Source organism: Dermacentor andersoni, chromosome 6, assembly GCF_023375885.2.
Source record: "Dermacentor andersoni chromosome 6, qqDerAnde1_hic_scaffold, whole genome shotgun sequence".
Taxonomy (NCBI): Eukaryota; Metazoa; Arthropoda; class Arachnida; order Ixodida; family Ixodidae; genus Dermacentor; species Dermacentor andersoni.
The window spans coordinates 167,833,077-167,849,497 of NC_092819.1; the positions used below are offsets into that span (position 1 = coordinate 167,833,077).

Genomic DNA, 16,421 nt, shown 5'->3' on the forward strand with positions numbered 1-16,421 from the left:
GTGAACAAGAACTTGTGTTACACTACCTTCCTCTGAGAAAAGAAACCCTGAAGAAGATTCGGTCTGTGACTTCAGCCCCCCCTCCCCCCCCCCCCTCTGAATTTTTTTCGTGCTGTCCATGCACCGCCGACCAAAGCAGCCCCAGGCGCCGGAAATGAATCTGGACTTTGTCTAGAATTTCTTTTTTTTTTTTTCACGCTCGAAAAGACATTTCAGCGCAAAATTTGCGAACTCGGGCTGGGTTTCGTGGCAACGCCCATGCACCGGGAGTCACATAACACAAGCAGCCCCCATCCGAGCACAACGTTTCGAGGGCGTTTTGATGGCGAACGGGCTCGCCGCGGCATCTCGTGGAGGCCGCGGAATCTACGGAGCACGTGGATGTCAATTCCGAAACATTATGGGTATAAAGTTCTCATAAACTTTTGATGCAAAAGGTGCACTGACATTTCCAAACGTGTGCTTTAGATTTTCAATTGCTGAACTTTATGGATTTAATGTTCCTATAAATATTTGACGCCAAAGGTGCATTGACTTTTCTAAAGTCTTCCATCGGAACATACGAGACAAGCCAAATCAACATACTATCAGACAAGTTGACAATGCACGCAGCGAGGTCCCATGAAACGAACCGTCGTGGTGGCTCAGTCTTGTTTGTGCAAGGGAGAAAAGGAAGGAGCAAGCGCGCCGCCTTCCGTCACGCACGATACATCGGGGGGGAGTGGATAGAATGGGGGCGGGATCTAGGATTCTGTGAATCTGTGATTTCACATGCTTATTTGCCTTGTTTGACACATTATTATACAGTGACTTTTTCTTAGATACGTAGATTTATTGGAAACTTATCAACATATTTGAATATCTTGTTGCGAGATTGTGTGTATACGTGCAGTGAACTTTGTTTCCAGAGACACTTTATTGTGCTTCATCAAGCTGTATCTTCGCATCTGTATATTCTATTGTATCTTCGCGTTTCTAATGTACGAGGGTGAGTCAAATGAACGTGAGCCTACCCACCCCGCGCAAAAATGGTTCAGTTCATTATCTGCGAGTCACGCGCGCGCGCAGCACACAGGCATCTCTCATTTACAAAAGTGACGTGTAAGTGGGAGGATAAATGTTCTTTTTTGCTTTCATACACCGGGTTGAACATGGTTGCATGACGTAATGGACGCTCTAGAAGTTGAGCAGCGTGCTACCGTTAGGTTTTTGACAGCTGAAGGTGCTTCCCAAAAAAAGAAATTAGTCGCCGTATGGCTGCCGTGTACACTGAACATTACATTTCATTGGCCAATGTGAAACGCTGGAACAAACGGTTCAAAAAAGGACGTGAAAGTTGCAAAGACGATCCGAGGCTGGGCCAAAGCCATCGTGCAATCACTGCTAACAAAATTGCGAAGGTTGATGAGCTGATGAGACAAAAACGGAGGACAAGCATCGATGAACTGGCAGAGCGTGTGAACATGTCACGGTTCGGTTCACACCATAATTCATGAACCTCTCGATTATCGGCTCTTGTGTGCGCAATGGATACTGGATACCCAAGATTTTGAACCACCGCCAGAAGAGGGAGAAGTTCGGCGCTGCCTTTACTCATCTGATCCGGTATCACAATGAGGGTGACCATTTTTTGCATACAATTGTGATCGGGGACGAACCATCATGTCACTACTACGAGCTAGAAACACGACGCCAGAGTCCTTTTAAGGAGGAGGCCGAGCTGCAACGTGAGCCCCCCCCCCCCTCCCGAACGAAATTTCTGGCTACGCCACTGCTTATAGGGTAGCCTTGCATTAACCCATCTTCACACTATGCGTATATGCATATACTGGAAAAGTTTGCCAAGGAAAAAGGAAGCAAATAACTAGGCTTGAGTGGATATAAATTTTCTTGGGTGGAAGCAAAGTCCAAGTGAATAATAATTAGTGTCGAATAATTTCAATATGAATAGTTCGAACAATTGTGGGATTTGCATAAGGCCTTGACATAGGAGCCATATATTGACAAATCTAAGTTGGTCATTTGCTTGCAAAACAAAAAATAGGTTGTTCTCAGGAGTCAGCTTAAATTCAAAGTGCCGGTTTCAGATATTCTCATGCAAAAATGCAAGTTTGAAATTTCTTGCAACTCCAGGTGCACAGAAAATTTGTTTACAGGCTCTTGCTCACTGTTATGCTTTAGTCTACTTAAAATTTTGCTCTGGTTGAGGCTGCAGGAGTGTTCTGCGTTTGCCTGTTGTACATAATTGCGGTGCTGTGAAGGGCAGCCTTGACTTCGCAACGCCGGCAGTTTATGTAGTATTGCACAAATTCAGCTTGATGCTTTCCATCTAAACGCAAGCTTAGCACATTCTGTTGTGCAACTGCACTGACAAAAAATAATGTTTAGAATTTGACAGTAAAGTGGGGGTGCGAGTTATGCACAAATTATGATTTTAGGTGCGGCTTCATGGCAGTGCAAATTTCATTTCGAGGTGTGGTTTCGCAGTATCCACGAAACTATCGCTAGGGCAAAGTTTATTTATTTATTCGAAATACCTTACAGACCCGTAGGCCATTGTGTAAGGGGGGCAAAAAATCCCAACAGTGCATACACAACCAGATGAAAAAGAAAAAAGTACAATACATGGTAAATGACATTTGTGCACATAATAGCAGTAACAAAGAGGAGACTAAGCAATGCAGAAATAACGAGGAGAAATATGGTACATAGTTTAAAGCAGACAATAACATAAAAAGCGCGTGGCACATGAATAAGTCTGCAAATTATCAAGCGTGTTATCGCAAATGTAAAAAAGAAGGGGGGGGGAACGAAATGCTTAACTTCAAAATATGAACTGAAACATGAATATGAAACATGCGAAACGACAGCTTCAGTGAAATGTGTAATTGGTTGGTGATGGAATATATCAGGATTAGACAGAGATGCGATGTTGTCTGGTAGATTATTCTATAATCTGATGGCTCGTGGAAGTGCTGATGAATTAAAAGCTAAAATGTCACTATAGATTTGTGTCGTGTAAGACTCAAATGATTGTGCAACCTTTTGGACGTGTGGGATGGGGCAAGAGGTGAAAGGAACACGATCTGTTGGAGTGTACATACTTGTGAAATGCTGTTAGTAGAGCAATGTCATGGCCTGTGCCTAAAGATTGAAGAAAAAGATCAGCTTTAATCTGAGTAACGCTTGAATGGTAGTTATAGTTCCTTGAGATGAATTGTGCGGCACTGTTTTATATGGAGTCTAAAGCGGTGACGATGTTGTTATGATAAGGAGACGAAATGGAGGAAGCAAACTCAAGTTGTGGGTGAACAAAAGTAAGGTCGGCTAGTTTGCGAATATTAGCAGGGGGACTTCTGAGGTTACGGCGTAGTACCCTAAAGACTTAGAGGCGACGGCGCATATGGATGTAATATGAAATGACCATGAAAGATCTGATGAAAGGTTAACACCGAGATATTTGTAATGGGAGACGTGAGACAGTAAGTCATATTGAATATGGTATGTATAACTAGAATTGTTATGTTTGCGGCTGAATGAGATGACTTGACATTTCGATGCTTTGAGTTCTCCGATATCAGCATTGCCAAGGAGGTGGGAAACAGATCAATTGACTGAATATATGATGGGAACAATTTGTGCATCCGTCAGTGAAGACTTTTGCAAAGATTCGGGCACTGTGTGCAGTTAATTCTACAAGTAATATGTGTGGACTTTTATCTTCTTTCTTTTTGGTATGTTGCAATTAGGGGGTGCGGCTTATATGCAAGAAAATATGTATATTTGTTCGTTCTGAATACTTAGAATACTGAAATTTGAACCGAAGTGAATATTGAATAGCATAATATTTGATCCAATGTTAGAAAATATTTAATATTCGCACACGCCTATAAGCAACCTACCCAGTAGACCCCCTCCCCACCATGATGCACTCTTTGTCTCTCTCAAGGATACAAGTGATTTCATTGCATTGCAATTGCTGTGTGTTTTACCTTCCCAAGCAAGCAATCACAGGTTAACTCCCCTCCATCTTGACCAAACTACAGTGAAACCTCGTTGAACCATAGTTGGCCGGAGCTAGGAAAAAGTAGGTACTAAGCGGTAGTACTGCTTAACCAAAACAGCATGAGATCGCCCACTTACCTGTGAATGACGAAAGTCAGAGAGAGTGCAATGAAAAGGCAAAAACATGCAGTATTTATTCACTTCACGCAACAAAACTCTATTTTCATTTTCGTTTGATGCCGTGGCGGCCTAGCAGCGACGACAGCAGCATCAAACTTGCTGAAGCTGTGATCCACCTTTTCAGCCAGCCCCCGCTGCTCGGCAAACACTCGCATGGCAGATTCCTCATTGGCATTGCATATTCTCTGTGTGCGGGCACAGCAGCGCTGCAGAAGTCGCATGTTTTTTCAATGCGAGGTGCTGTTCTTGTCGAGATAAGTGCATTCATGACGCTTAGGTAACGTGCAGCTTCTGCTACTGCTGAGCCTGAATCGCTTATGCTGTCACTTTCCATGTCATCCTCATCACTGTCCTTAGGTGGTCAACTTTGGCAACAACAGAGGCAACGATGGCAAAAAGCCGAACCTCGTGGCCGACATCTTGTTGCTGTTGCAGCAGCGCTGCCGAGCAACTTCCTCGCGTTCCAAATGCCACACACCATAGTCAACAGCAGATGCCTGTTGTGTGCCAGCGCAGACTTCTTCGTGCCACCTTCGATAGCACGAACGATGTCTGATTTTTCTTCTAAGAGCACCTGGTGCTTTTTTTTTCCGAGCTTCGGCATGATGTGAGTCCTTGCTTGCACAATACCAGAATGATATTGTCACGTGGTAGTGACGGTGAAGAAAGCAGCAATACGGTGGAATACAAAACTAGCTTTTATTGGGCGAACCTGTGCCCACAAAACAGGCTACACTTATAGCACAACGATAGCGGCGAACACGGTCAGCGATCGTCGGAAACCTGATCAGCGGGTCAAGCGCGTCGGCTTTTAAAGAACAGTCGTCGAATGTTCCAGACTAATCGTTCGGACCCGCGTGCCTTCCACAAAGTTCTACACCATTCGCGTCAAGTGATGAAATCAGATAACATAAGGTTCGGCGACAACAGACAGCGGATAGAAGCATCGATAACTTTCCAGAAACTTCGGATACATGCAGGCACGTCCCACGCTGTGCGATTACATTTGTTAGGCGGCGAAACGTGGTTGCCCGATAAAGATAAGTACACGTGTCAATATTGATGTGGCTTCACACGCAAACGCACAGGGCGCTTGGAGCCTGTTGTTCTGATCTCCGAGTCTTGTTGTTCTGACGGAGCCGCCTGATGGGGACGACTCTTCGCCGTGATTGCGTGACGAAAAGGGGAAACACTACGCGTTAACCGATACGTACGTAAGAAGCTGGTACAGTTTATGCCGATACAAAACACATTATGTTCAATGGCTGCTGAGTCAGGGATATCACTTTACTACTTTTAAAATGGAGTTTAACGTGGTTTAACTGTATTTTGGTGTTTCAGATCCAGCTTCTCACACACATACATATCAATAAGCCAGTCCTTTGCATTCATCTTTCATTGCTCCTTGTAGAATGGCGTCGTCTTATTGTATTCTCTTACATTCTTCCTACAGCATGGATCATCCCGTGGTGCATGTCTCGTGGAATGATGCTGTCGCCTTCTGCAAGTGGTCTGGAAAGCGTCTCCTCACTGAAGCAGAGTGGGAATATGCCTGCCGGACAGGTCTCAAAAACAGGTACAGACTCACCTCTTTTGTATATGCTGTATCGAGACATACACTGCACAGGATTGATATGAAAGAAAAGGAGGCGCTTATTCTGCGCACCTCCCATATACCCGTGCCTGGTTGCCAGGCATAATACATGTTCTGCCAACATGATACACACGCTGCTACTGGAAAGGAGACACCTTGTGTGGCAATATGACCATTCGTGAAGCAGGCCTTTGAACTAGGGTATGTCAGCTCAAAATGTTGGACAGACACAAAAGCCCACAATAACCCACCAATACTGTAACATATTGACCAAGCACCCCCAGCCATGCAAGCACCTCCTCCCATTACCTGAGCCATAGAGTTTCATATTAGTATAACTAGAGGGAAATCTGGCGCTGCGATCGTTCAATCATCATGGGAATTATGGGAAGTACAAGCTACGGATTGGAATTCTGTTGACTGGAAAACTAGTCTACAAGTATTTTTTGGCAGTTTTGGTTTCGCTCCAAGCACAATTGCTATAACCTGCAGTGGGACAGTGCAACGCACTGCCTTTGTTCTGTTGCTTGAAGTGGCAATAGCACGCTCGGCCAGCGGCTGGGACGATGTTTGTGTTGCGGTGTGGTGTCGAAGCCCTGACGAGAAAGTGACGGCAACGTAAACGTTGAAAGAACATGTTTTGACCGTTCGGACCTTGGTTTGTTAAGTGTGTTCGGTTGGCGCTGTAGTGTTACATGCTTTATGAAACTTCAGAATAGGAAAAAGAAGGTGCTACTGATACAAGACATAGACAGTTGTACTTCTAGTGGCTTGACACTCAAACTTTTTTTAGGGCTTCATTATGCATTGCTCGTTTATGTGCTCATTGAAATGCGTATTTTAGGACTTTGAGAACACAAACTTACTTGTGGTAGGAAAGGTTGCTGCTTCCTGGCTGTAATCTAGTGTCGCAAAGTGGGTAAGTGCAAAGCCACGCCGTAATGCTTCGGAAGCGGTACGTCAACATAAAATAAAATGAAGCATACTCGTAGGAAGCATCCCTGCTAGCAGTGCAGCAGATGTGCTTAAAAGTACTTGAAGATGTTCAGCAATCATGACAGCCGACGCAGCCTTTCAAAAGAGCAAAAGAGTTCGCAAGTGCCTGTCATCTGCAAGAAAAGTCTCGCGCTTGCAGCGAACAGGCGTCGTAGCAGACGACACTTGTAGCATTCCTCTCAAGGGCGCAACACTTTCTCACAATACAAAATTTTTATTTCCATAAATACTTGATGAGTATTTTTATATTGTTACGGGGATGTTGCGAGTATAGAAAGACTATATTTACAATATATATAAACAGGATGAGTCAGAGTAGTTAAGATGGCTGACCACCAACAACATGCAGCAGCCAGCGCCTCCGATCTTCTTCTTCCTCTCTTCTTTCATCCTTCCGTAACAGGACCCCCGGGTGGCGAAGCGCTGTCTCGGTGCATGGTAGGCGAAGAATTGCGAGCGAAGTATGGCTTCAGCCGCGAAACGTGCACAACGTCAACAGGTGTCCGACACATCAAAGTGTAGCGGCGAAATCTCGTAATTTATGTTGTTAACTTGGCGTAGGACTTCATAAGACCCTGTGTAGCCAGAGAGAAGCTTGTGGGAGAGGCCAACCCGACGACATGGTGACCAGAGGAGCACCCACGCACCTGGCATGAACTTAACACTGCGATGGCAGTGGTCGTAACACTCTTTTTGTATATGCTGCAAGGCTAGTAAACGAGATTGGGCGACTTGACGTGCCATGTGAGCGCGATCGGTGACTTCACGAGCATACTCACTTGCAACACACGGCACAGAAGGGAGGATAGTGTCAAATGGCAATGTGGAGTCGCGACCGTACATGAAATAAAAGGGCGAATATCCTGCGGTGTCATGTCGGGACGAGTTATACAGGAACGTCACGTAAGCTAGCGTGGCGTCCCACTCATGCTGGTATTTGGAGACTTACATCAACAGCATCTCTGTGATTGTTCGGTTGAGACGTTCCATAACACTGTTTGTTTGTGGGTGATAGGCGGTGAACAGCTTGTGCTCAGTAGCACAGGAGGTCATCGACAACTCGAGATAAGAACGAGCAGCTGCGGTCTGTAAGTAGCTGTCGAGGTGCACCGTGGTGGAGAATGACGTCGTGGAGAAGAAAATTGGCGACGTCTCTTGCGCTACTAGTCGGCAACGCCTGTGTTATCGCGTAGCGTGTCATGCAATCAGTAGCAACAGCGACACACTTAGTCCCTCTAGTCGTCGTTGAAAAAGGGCCAAGCAGGTCAAGGCCTACGTGAAAGAACGGTTCAGAGGGCACTTCAATAGGATGGAGTCATCCGACAGGTGGCAGGGGAGGTTTCTTCCGGCGCTGACACAATTCGCAAGTTGTGACATAACGACGCACAGTGCTGTTGAGACCCGACCAGAAGAACCGCCGTCGTACGCGGTCGTACGTACGCAAAACTCCAAGGTGTCCCGCCATCGGTGCATCGTGAAGTTGTTTGAGAACGACGGACCACAGATGACCAGGAAGAACAAAAAGCAACTCAGGGCCATCAGGGTTGATCTTGCGGCAGTAGAGGATGCCGCAATGCAGCATGAACATGCGGCATGTGCCGTCAGTGCGGCCAGCTTGCACTCCGGCGACGATGGACTGTAAGGATGCGTCGCGTTGTTGTTTAGCGTGCATGTCGGTCATGTCAGTCAAAGCCATCACGCAGGTCACCGGATCATGCGCAACAGGATCGGGAGGATCCACAGGGTGGCACGAGAGGCAGTCAGCGTCCTTGTGGAGGCGTCCAGTCTTGTAATGGACACTAAATGAAAATTCCTGGAGCCGCAAAGCCCAGCGACCAAGCCGTCCAGTCGGGTCCCAAAAAGAAGACAGCCAGCAGAGTGCGTCACCGAAAACGCGCGACCGTACAGCCGGAACTTGGCCACAGCCCAAACTAAAGCCAAGCATTCCCGCTCAGTCATGGAGTAATTTCTCTCGGCAGGTGACAGCAGGCTGCTGGCATAAGCTATCACGCACTCGATACCATTCTGTTGTTGGGCAAGAACAGCGCCGACGCCATGGCCGCTTCCGTCAGTGTGGACTTCAGTCAGTGCAGACGGATCAAAGTGGGCAAGTATGGGAGGGGTGTTCAGAAATCCGATGAGAGCGGCAAACGCGTGAGCCTGGCCCGGGCCCCATGAGAATGGTGTGTTCTTCTTTAGAACATCTGTCAAAGGCCAAGCAACGCCGGGAAAGATTTTGATGAAACGGCGAAAATAAGAACACAGACCGACAAAGCAGCGCACGTCAGAAGCAGAACGTGGCACAGGGAAACTGCGTACAGGAAAACTGCGAACTTTTTCCGAGTCTGGTTGGACACCGGATGCGTCTACGAGGTGTCCCAACACGGTAATCTGATGGCGCCCGAATTGACACTTCATGGAGTTCAGTTGAAGGCCGGCTCTACGGAAGACCGCAAGAATTGCAGCGAGTCAGGTAAGGTGGCTGCCGAACGTGGGAGAAAAAACAATAACGTTGTCAAGATAACAAAGACAGGTGGTCCATTTGTAGCCTCGCAGAAGAGAGTCCATCATACATTCAAATGTCGCAAGAAAAAGCGGAAAAAGTAATAGCATCAGGGCTACACAAACAGAAAGCTGCAGGCGCCACCGCATCCAGTTCACATCGAACGATTCGCACCATGTCCTCTGATGGTGATGCATGCTGCTGTGTGGGTTGATCTTCACACGTCGACATTGTGGCAGCATTGGGAAGTGTGGCGAGTGGGTGCAAGGCTTTTGGCCTGCTTGAATTGTTAGCATTCTTTAATGATAGCAGCAACTGTAGAGCAGCTTTTGCACATGAGCAGATTAAAGGCGTCGTCAGCAATGCCCTTAAGCATGTGCCCGACCTTCTCAGCTTCTGTCATGTGATCGGCTTTACGACAGAGTGCCAGCACGTCCTGGATGTACGAGACATAGGACTCCGTGGGGGATTGGGCACAGGAGGCCAGTTCCTGCTTTGCGCCAATTTTATGGCCGACTGGTTTGCCAAACAACTCTTGTCAACTTCTCTTTGCATTGGTCCGAGCTGGTTAGCTCCTCTTCGTGGTTTTCGTACCATACCTTTGCCGTGCCTCTTAGGTAGAACAACAGGTTAACTAACATAAGTGTAGGGTCTCGTCTGTTGATTCCACTCACGCATTCGTACATGGCCACCCACTCTTCAACGTCGGCACCATCGGTCCCGCAGAAAGTTCCAGGATCCTTGGGTTGCACAACCACAACCGAGGGTGACAGCAATGTAGCTGGCGATGGTGACGTTGGAGGCGGCAACGACGTTGATCCCGCGTGCTCACCGTCATTCATGGTGCGGACGGTGATGCGATGTCCACTGCGGAGCTCCGTTTCTAGCCGTGGTACCCTGCACCTCCAACCAATATGTGTCAGGGATGTTGCGAGTATAGAAAGACTATATTTACAATATATATACAGGATGAGTCAGAGTAGTTAAGATGGCGGACCACTAACAACACGCAGCAGCCAGCGTCTCCGATCTTCTTCCTCTCTCTTCTTTCATCCTTCCGTAACAATATAAGTACATGCATCGGTGTTATTGCTGTTGTGAAAATAAATAAATAAATATTCTCTGGCATTAAATCAGGAACAGAATTGCACAAGAATGCATACCCTGGTGTGTCCTGGTGTAAACCATAGTAAACCGTGCTTCAATCTCAGTCATACAAAGTTTATGTAACGTGTTGCGCATTAAATAAGACACTGCAGAAATAAAATTGAAATAAAATATTATCATGAAAGCGATATTTGAGTGTAGCTTTGTTTACTGTGCTGCAAGCAAACGCCGCTAGTCTAAAGATTGAAGTCAATCCGAAGCCTGTACTTCCCATCATTCCCATGTAGGTTGAGGCAACGCTCAGGAGAACGCGCGTAGACACTAGCACCACATTCGCCTCTAGGGTATTTGTTTAGGAACTCTATGGCCTGAGAATTTCAAATTCTTGATAACTACCGAACGACCATCCCGATCCACCCTGCAACCAAATTGGCTTCACACGATGGTGCTATGCTTGGCAGTCGCGTGGCACCATCAGACTTTGTGGCCACCGACAAGGGAGATGTCGCAGGCTCACTTAAAGGTTGTGGAACCTCCAACACGCTTGATGCTTCCCGAGTATGGCAGGCTCCATGGCCAGCACTTTATCATCATCATCATCAGCCTGGCTACGCCCACTGCAGGGCAAAGGCCTCTCCCATACTTCTCCAACTACCCCGGTCATGTGTTAATTGTGGCCATGTTGTCTCTGCAAACTTTGTAATCTCTTTAGCCCACCTAACTTTCTGTCGCCCTCGGCTATGCTTGCCTTCCCTTGGAATCCAGTCCGTAACCCTTAATGACCCTCGGTTATCTTCCCTCCTCATTACATGTCCTGCCCCTGCCCATGCCCATTTCTTGGTCATGGGCATGGGCAGGACATGTAATGAGGCCAGCGCTTGTTGGCACCTTAATATCACGGTAGTACAGGCCGCACACCTTGTTCTGTTGATAGGTTGTGGTGTGATTAGGAGGCATAGCCTTAAATGAAGCTCAATTATACTGCGCTGCTTTTGTTCCTGCCTTTTCTTTTTGAAATTTTTTTGGCTACCATCCAGAATTTTGAGGATGGATGGATGCATATTATGATTTTCCCCTTTGAAATGAGGTGGCGACCACCGAAGCTCATCAATTTGCCATCAGATGCCGCCAAGCTCATTGCTTTTACCTTTCTCCTGCACCTATTTTGGTCTATGGGGCCCCTGGTTTGTGTTAACAAATTTGTGCTAACAAAAGGTCGAAACTATGATTTTCATGCTATCTCCACATGCTGCACAATAATTTCAAGAGAACTGCTTTTTGGCTTAGAACGAGAGAAAGCTGAGCTAGTTGGTAAGGAATCTTAATGCAAAGAAGGGGTAAGGTATGAAGACACGGACACAAGAGAAGAGAAGTGGACAACACGAACGCTGACTATCAACTGAAGGAAGCACTGTGTCTTCCTTCTTTTTTCGCCTCAGTGCTTCCTTCACTTAACAGTCGGCGTTCGTGTTGTCCACTTCTCTTCTCTTGTGTCCGTGTCTTCATGCCTTACCCCTTCTTTGCATTATACTTCTTGAGCCTAGTTGGTTTTTGCTGAAAGACATATACGGTATTTGCCACAAATACTAAGGCACACACTTACGTTGTGCACTTTCATTAGTCACCATTAGAAGCAAGAATCAGACCGCACACGGCTGCTTAGTTTACTAATAATACTAATGTATCTAATTATTAATTAATATAAGTAGGCAAGAAAAATGCATAAATGTCTGCATTAGGGAGCTTGCTCCTGAAAATTTGGTCGTGCATTTTACTGCATGTTGACCTCAGGCATGACTTCAGGATTATAGGCAAGGCACTTTATCCGTTTCTTCCTTTAAAATGTAATCCCCTCTGTTGTAATGCCCACATGGGCGATGCAGGTATGTGATAAATAAATAAATAAATAAATAAATAAATAAATAAAAGAGGAACAACAGCTGGGTTAGCTTTGAGATGTTCATCAGGAAGAGCATCTCTATCTGTATCAGTGAGGCATTCACAACAAACCTGGACACTTCCGAGTGTGGATTCAGGAGTGCCACCTTTGTGCAGTTCTTATGTCATGGTTATTGCACAGTGATGTGAAAATGTGATGGGGTGCACTCACTTTGAATAGTAAATGTCTTGTATTATTGAACAGTTAATACTCGGCCCTTTTGTCTAACATATTGTAGCGTATATGCTTCAGTTAGAATGCAAGACCAACTAGCCCAGCTGAAACATGGAGCAGGCAAGTGTGGTGCAACTGTGCTAATGTGACATGATTGGCAAAAGCATGTGCACAACAGCAGTGTAGATAAGATAAAAGAAGCCTGTTGCCAGGGGCGAGCCACGCCTTAAGATGAGTACGCACAAGTTGCTGAGTTAAGTAACAATCAATTCGACAAAAAAGAAACATTGCAAGATTTGATGATGGTCACAAGCGGCAGGGTGCCTCCCTGACTTCCAGTGAGTTTCTAATTTATTCCTATGATGATATGACTGTTGGTGGCTGCCAGTGCAAAATGTTGGGTAGATTAAAGTATTGAAAGTTGGTGTCAAAGGCTATTGGTAGACTGCTTATTTTCTTGATTTCCACCACGTGCTGGCTTAGGCAGTTGTCTCATGGGCACGATGAAGAGGTTAGACCATCCATAGCAGAAGACAAGATAGGTTAACCTATTAAAACGTAAGCCAGCCTTTCTAAGGCACCTTATACTTGTTTATGTAACTTCTCATACGACGGTGTGCTTCTCCATCTGTCGGCCCCCTTCTTGATTTAGGATATTTAAGAAGAGGAGGCAAACTGAAGTCAGCATACATCTTGTGAAGATCTTGTCACAAATTTAAAGTAAAAATGAAACAGTGGCATTGACTTGTTTTTGTTGGTAAGAATTCCCCGTACTTGATTAGGAGTTATTCCTGCAGCAAAAAGCATATGCATGCAAAAATGAATATATCATTACATTTAGGCTGATGACGTTTAACAAGATGTCCTTGTATAAAAAAAGAGTATTGCGCATCCCCTTTTGCATGATCTGTGGTGGACATGCAGTATGTTCAAATACTTACAGCTAGTTGGGCTGGGTTTCGAAAGTGTGGTTTAAAGAGTCAGTACTGTTGTACAAAGGACTTCAGTTATGAGAATTGCACATCAGTGGCCATCAGTTGATGTTGCTGCCATGGAAGTAAATTCTATGTTTGTAGTGTCATTCCATGTTTGCGTTTTTCTGTGGTTCTGTTTCAAAGAAATGAACATGGAAAATAATGCCACTCAAGGACACTGTAGCTGATTGAGGAGCACTAGCTAAGCCTGACTATGTATACTTCAGACAGTCGGCGATCTGGAGATGGAGGCCACATTCTAATTATGTTTTCAAAACTGCTGTAATTAAAAATAATATTGTGGGAAGGAGTGCAGCGACATACAAATGAGCATCTAGCAAGACACGTTACACATGCAAGATTTGTGATGGCAAGTATACATATGAGAACATCATGCTGTTGCTTTTCCTGGTTGGCTTACTTTCCACGAATTATTTTTGATCTTTTCAGCCTTTTGATGTTGGTATAGATTCAAAATACAAAACGACGTAGCTTTCGTGGGGGCCCCAACCTGTCGTGTATTTTTTTTTTTTTTTTTTTTTTCTTGCAGGCTGTTCCCATGGGGCAACAACTGGACTCCCAAAGGTGAAACTCGTGCCAACATCTGGGAGGGCAAGTTTCCAGTCACAAACACAGCCGAGGATGGCTACCCTGGCACAGCACCTGTGAGCACATTTTCCTCAATACTACATAAACTGCATTAGTTTGCCAATGCCTTTCTTGTAAATACAGAATTTTTTTTTGTAGTAATTCTAAATATGTCTTAAAGAAATGTGGAGAGAGGAAAACCGACAACGAAATTGATTGGATGTCTTTCAACAGATGCAACACCTTTTCAAGCCCGTTCAACCGAAATGAGAAAAGTGAAATATCACCAGGGTTGCATGGATGAAGGCAGTTACTGGGAGTTACAGTGCACAAGCACTGTCCTCATGTAGTGTCGCAGTAACATGGTACACCAACTAGCCCGGTCTCAAACCTGGTTGCACATCAAGGCAGTGACAGTAGTAATGGAAAAAAAGACACATGTATGCAGAGTATGTTAGTCAAGTAGCATATCAATGTTACACCTGTGGGGATGCGCGACTCTCACGCATCCCCTAATATGTTGGTTTTCCCGCACGGCTTGCGTGGCCTGGCGCCCGCGGTGGTCGGAGTGGTACAAGCGTGGTGCGAGAGATGGCACGAGTGTCGCGCCGCTGCGGCGTGACTTGGGCGCCGGCAGACAAGGCGCTTCCTCTTTCCCGGCGGGTCGGCGAACAGCGTGGACATTCCACGCACACTGCGACCCATGCTTCTGCGAGACCGCCTCGCGTGGCCGCCCTCGAACGTGCCACCGTTGGCGTGACCGTACACGCGAACGACCAGGCGTTGGGATCCAGCATGGGGCGAACATATTCGCTCGCTATCGGTCGCGGTGAGTCGGACTTCTAGATTTGTTGCGCGCCCATCGGCACGTTTTGTGTATAGCAACTCGGCTAGCAGGCATTGATCTATGAAAGGTGCAATAAATGCCCTTGTGATTGTTTGCACTACTGTGTGTTGTCGTTCCTTTGTCCCAAGAGCACGGGAGGAGAACCACATATCTCCCACACACCGAAGTGGCAGTTTATATTATTTGAAAGAGCAATACTGTATAACTAAAACACAATACATACTGTGTTATTGGTATTTATTTAGTGAACAAGTTGTTTCATCAGTAGAGGTAACAAAGCCTGGAAGAAACAAATGGCACATTTGGCTGAGCTCTCCTGGCAGTGCAGCGTACATTGCGTAACACGCTGCCAGAGTTTCAGATTCGCTGCCTTTCTTAACGAGCACGTGAGCTGCCAAGCACGAGTCTGCGAGTGTAGCGCCTTCTGCGAGAGACATGTGAAATTCCAAGTTTAGCAGATGAGAATTTACTACGGGTAGTTGTCATTTGCACTCACCACAATTCACAGCAGCATGGATGTCACACTTTTTATTGATGGTCAATGTTTGGAACGGAAACTATTGAATGATTCTTGAGGTACAGGGATGAGGCTGAGAAGTGCACTGTGAGCACCTTGCATGTACTGTGAATACATAACCCGAAGTGCTTAAATGTAGCTGGAAGTGCCTTCGAAATGGAAAAGGAACAACAGGAACAAAAGTTGCAGTATCAGACACAGAACCTCATGCTGCAGCTTCATACCTTCTCATCGTCGTGAGGTGCCGCAAGATAGGGGATAAAATGTCCACCTTCGATGGATGCTCTTGTAGGTGCTCCTGGATAGCACCGATAATCAAATGCCCCAATCGCAGCGCAGTAAATACTCATTTGAAGCTTCGCACAAAGTATTCATTTATTTGGCTGAAAGTACTGCAGCAGTGTAGCCGCGTGCTTAAACATGAAGTCCTCAACATAGTCTAAACGATCCACAAGGTGCCTTCTATTATGCCGCAGTAGCGGTGAAAAAGGGCCAAAGCAGCTACAGCCTTAGTTGAAGTCGGGAACGGGACATCATCAATGCTTGAAGGATCGACCTCTGCAGCGTCTTCAAGTTTGGCCGCTACTTCCGCTGCCACCTCCATGTCCGTCAATGGAAGCATTTTGAAACACTGTCATTACCAGGCATGAAGTGGTGTCTGCTAAGGTGTCTATAAGTGAGCCCAGTGAGCACGCACCGTCGCGCGTTTTTGTGGATGTAAATCACCATTCCTCGCGAGGCACGGCAGGCACAGAGTGCAGCACCGAGGAGGAGTCAGTGCATCAAATGCAATGCATCGTTGAGGTTGTCAAACTAGCGTGCGTACGCCGCTACGTTCAAACGACCATCGTTATCTTCAAGGGCGTTAGAGGAAAGCTCGCCGCTTGTCAACAGAGTGCACGTGGTCTGGGGTGGCAGAGTTCGATATAGCCATTTTACATCTGACCCCATTTGAAATAAAAATATTTAAATGCATGCGATTTTCCAGGTGATATAG

The 16,421-nt window shown here is 46.0% G+C and overlaps 1 protein-coding gene across 2 annotated transcripts in view; it reads left to right on the plus strand.

The window, feature by feature from the left end:
- Nucleotides 1–16,421, plus strand: part of LOC126523414 (formylglycine-generating enzyme) — a 113,429-nt gene that overhangs the window by 61,783 nt on the left and 35,225 nt on the right. For both annotated transcript variants that reach the window (XM_050172033.3, XM_055066792.2), the window contains exons 5-6: nucleotides 5,639–5,761; nucleotides 14,023–14,137. In XM_050172033.3, coding sequence (XP_050027990.1) covers nucleotides 5,639–5,761; nucleotides 14,023–14,137 — 238 coding nt within the window. The remainder of the gene's footprint in view (nucleotides 1–5,638; nucleotides 5,762–14,022; nucleotides 14,138–16,421) is intronic.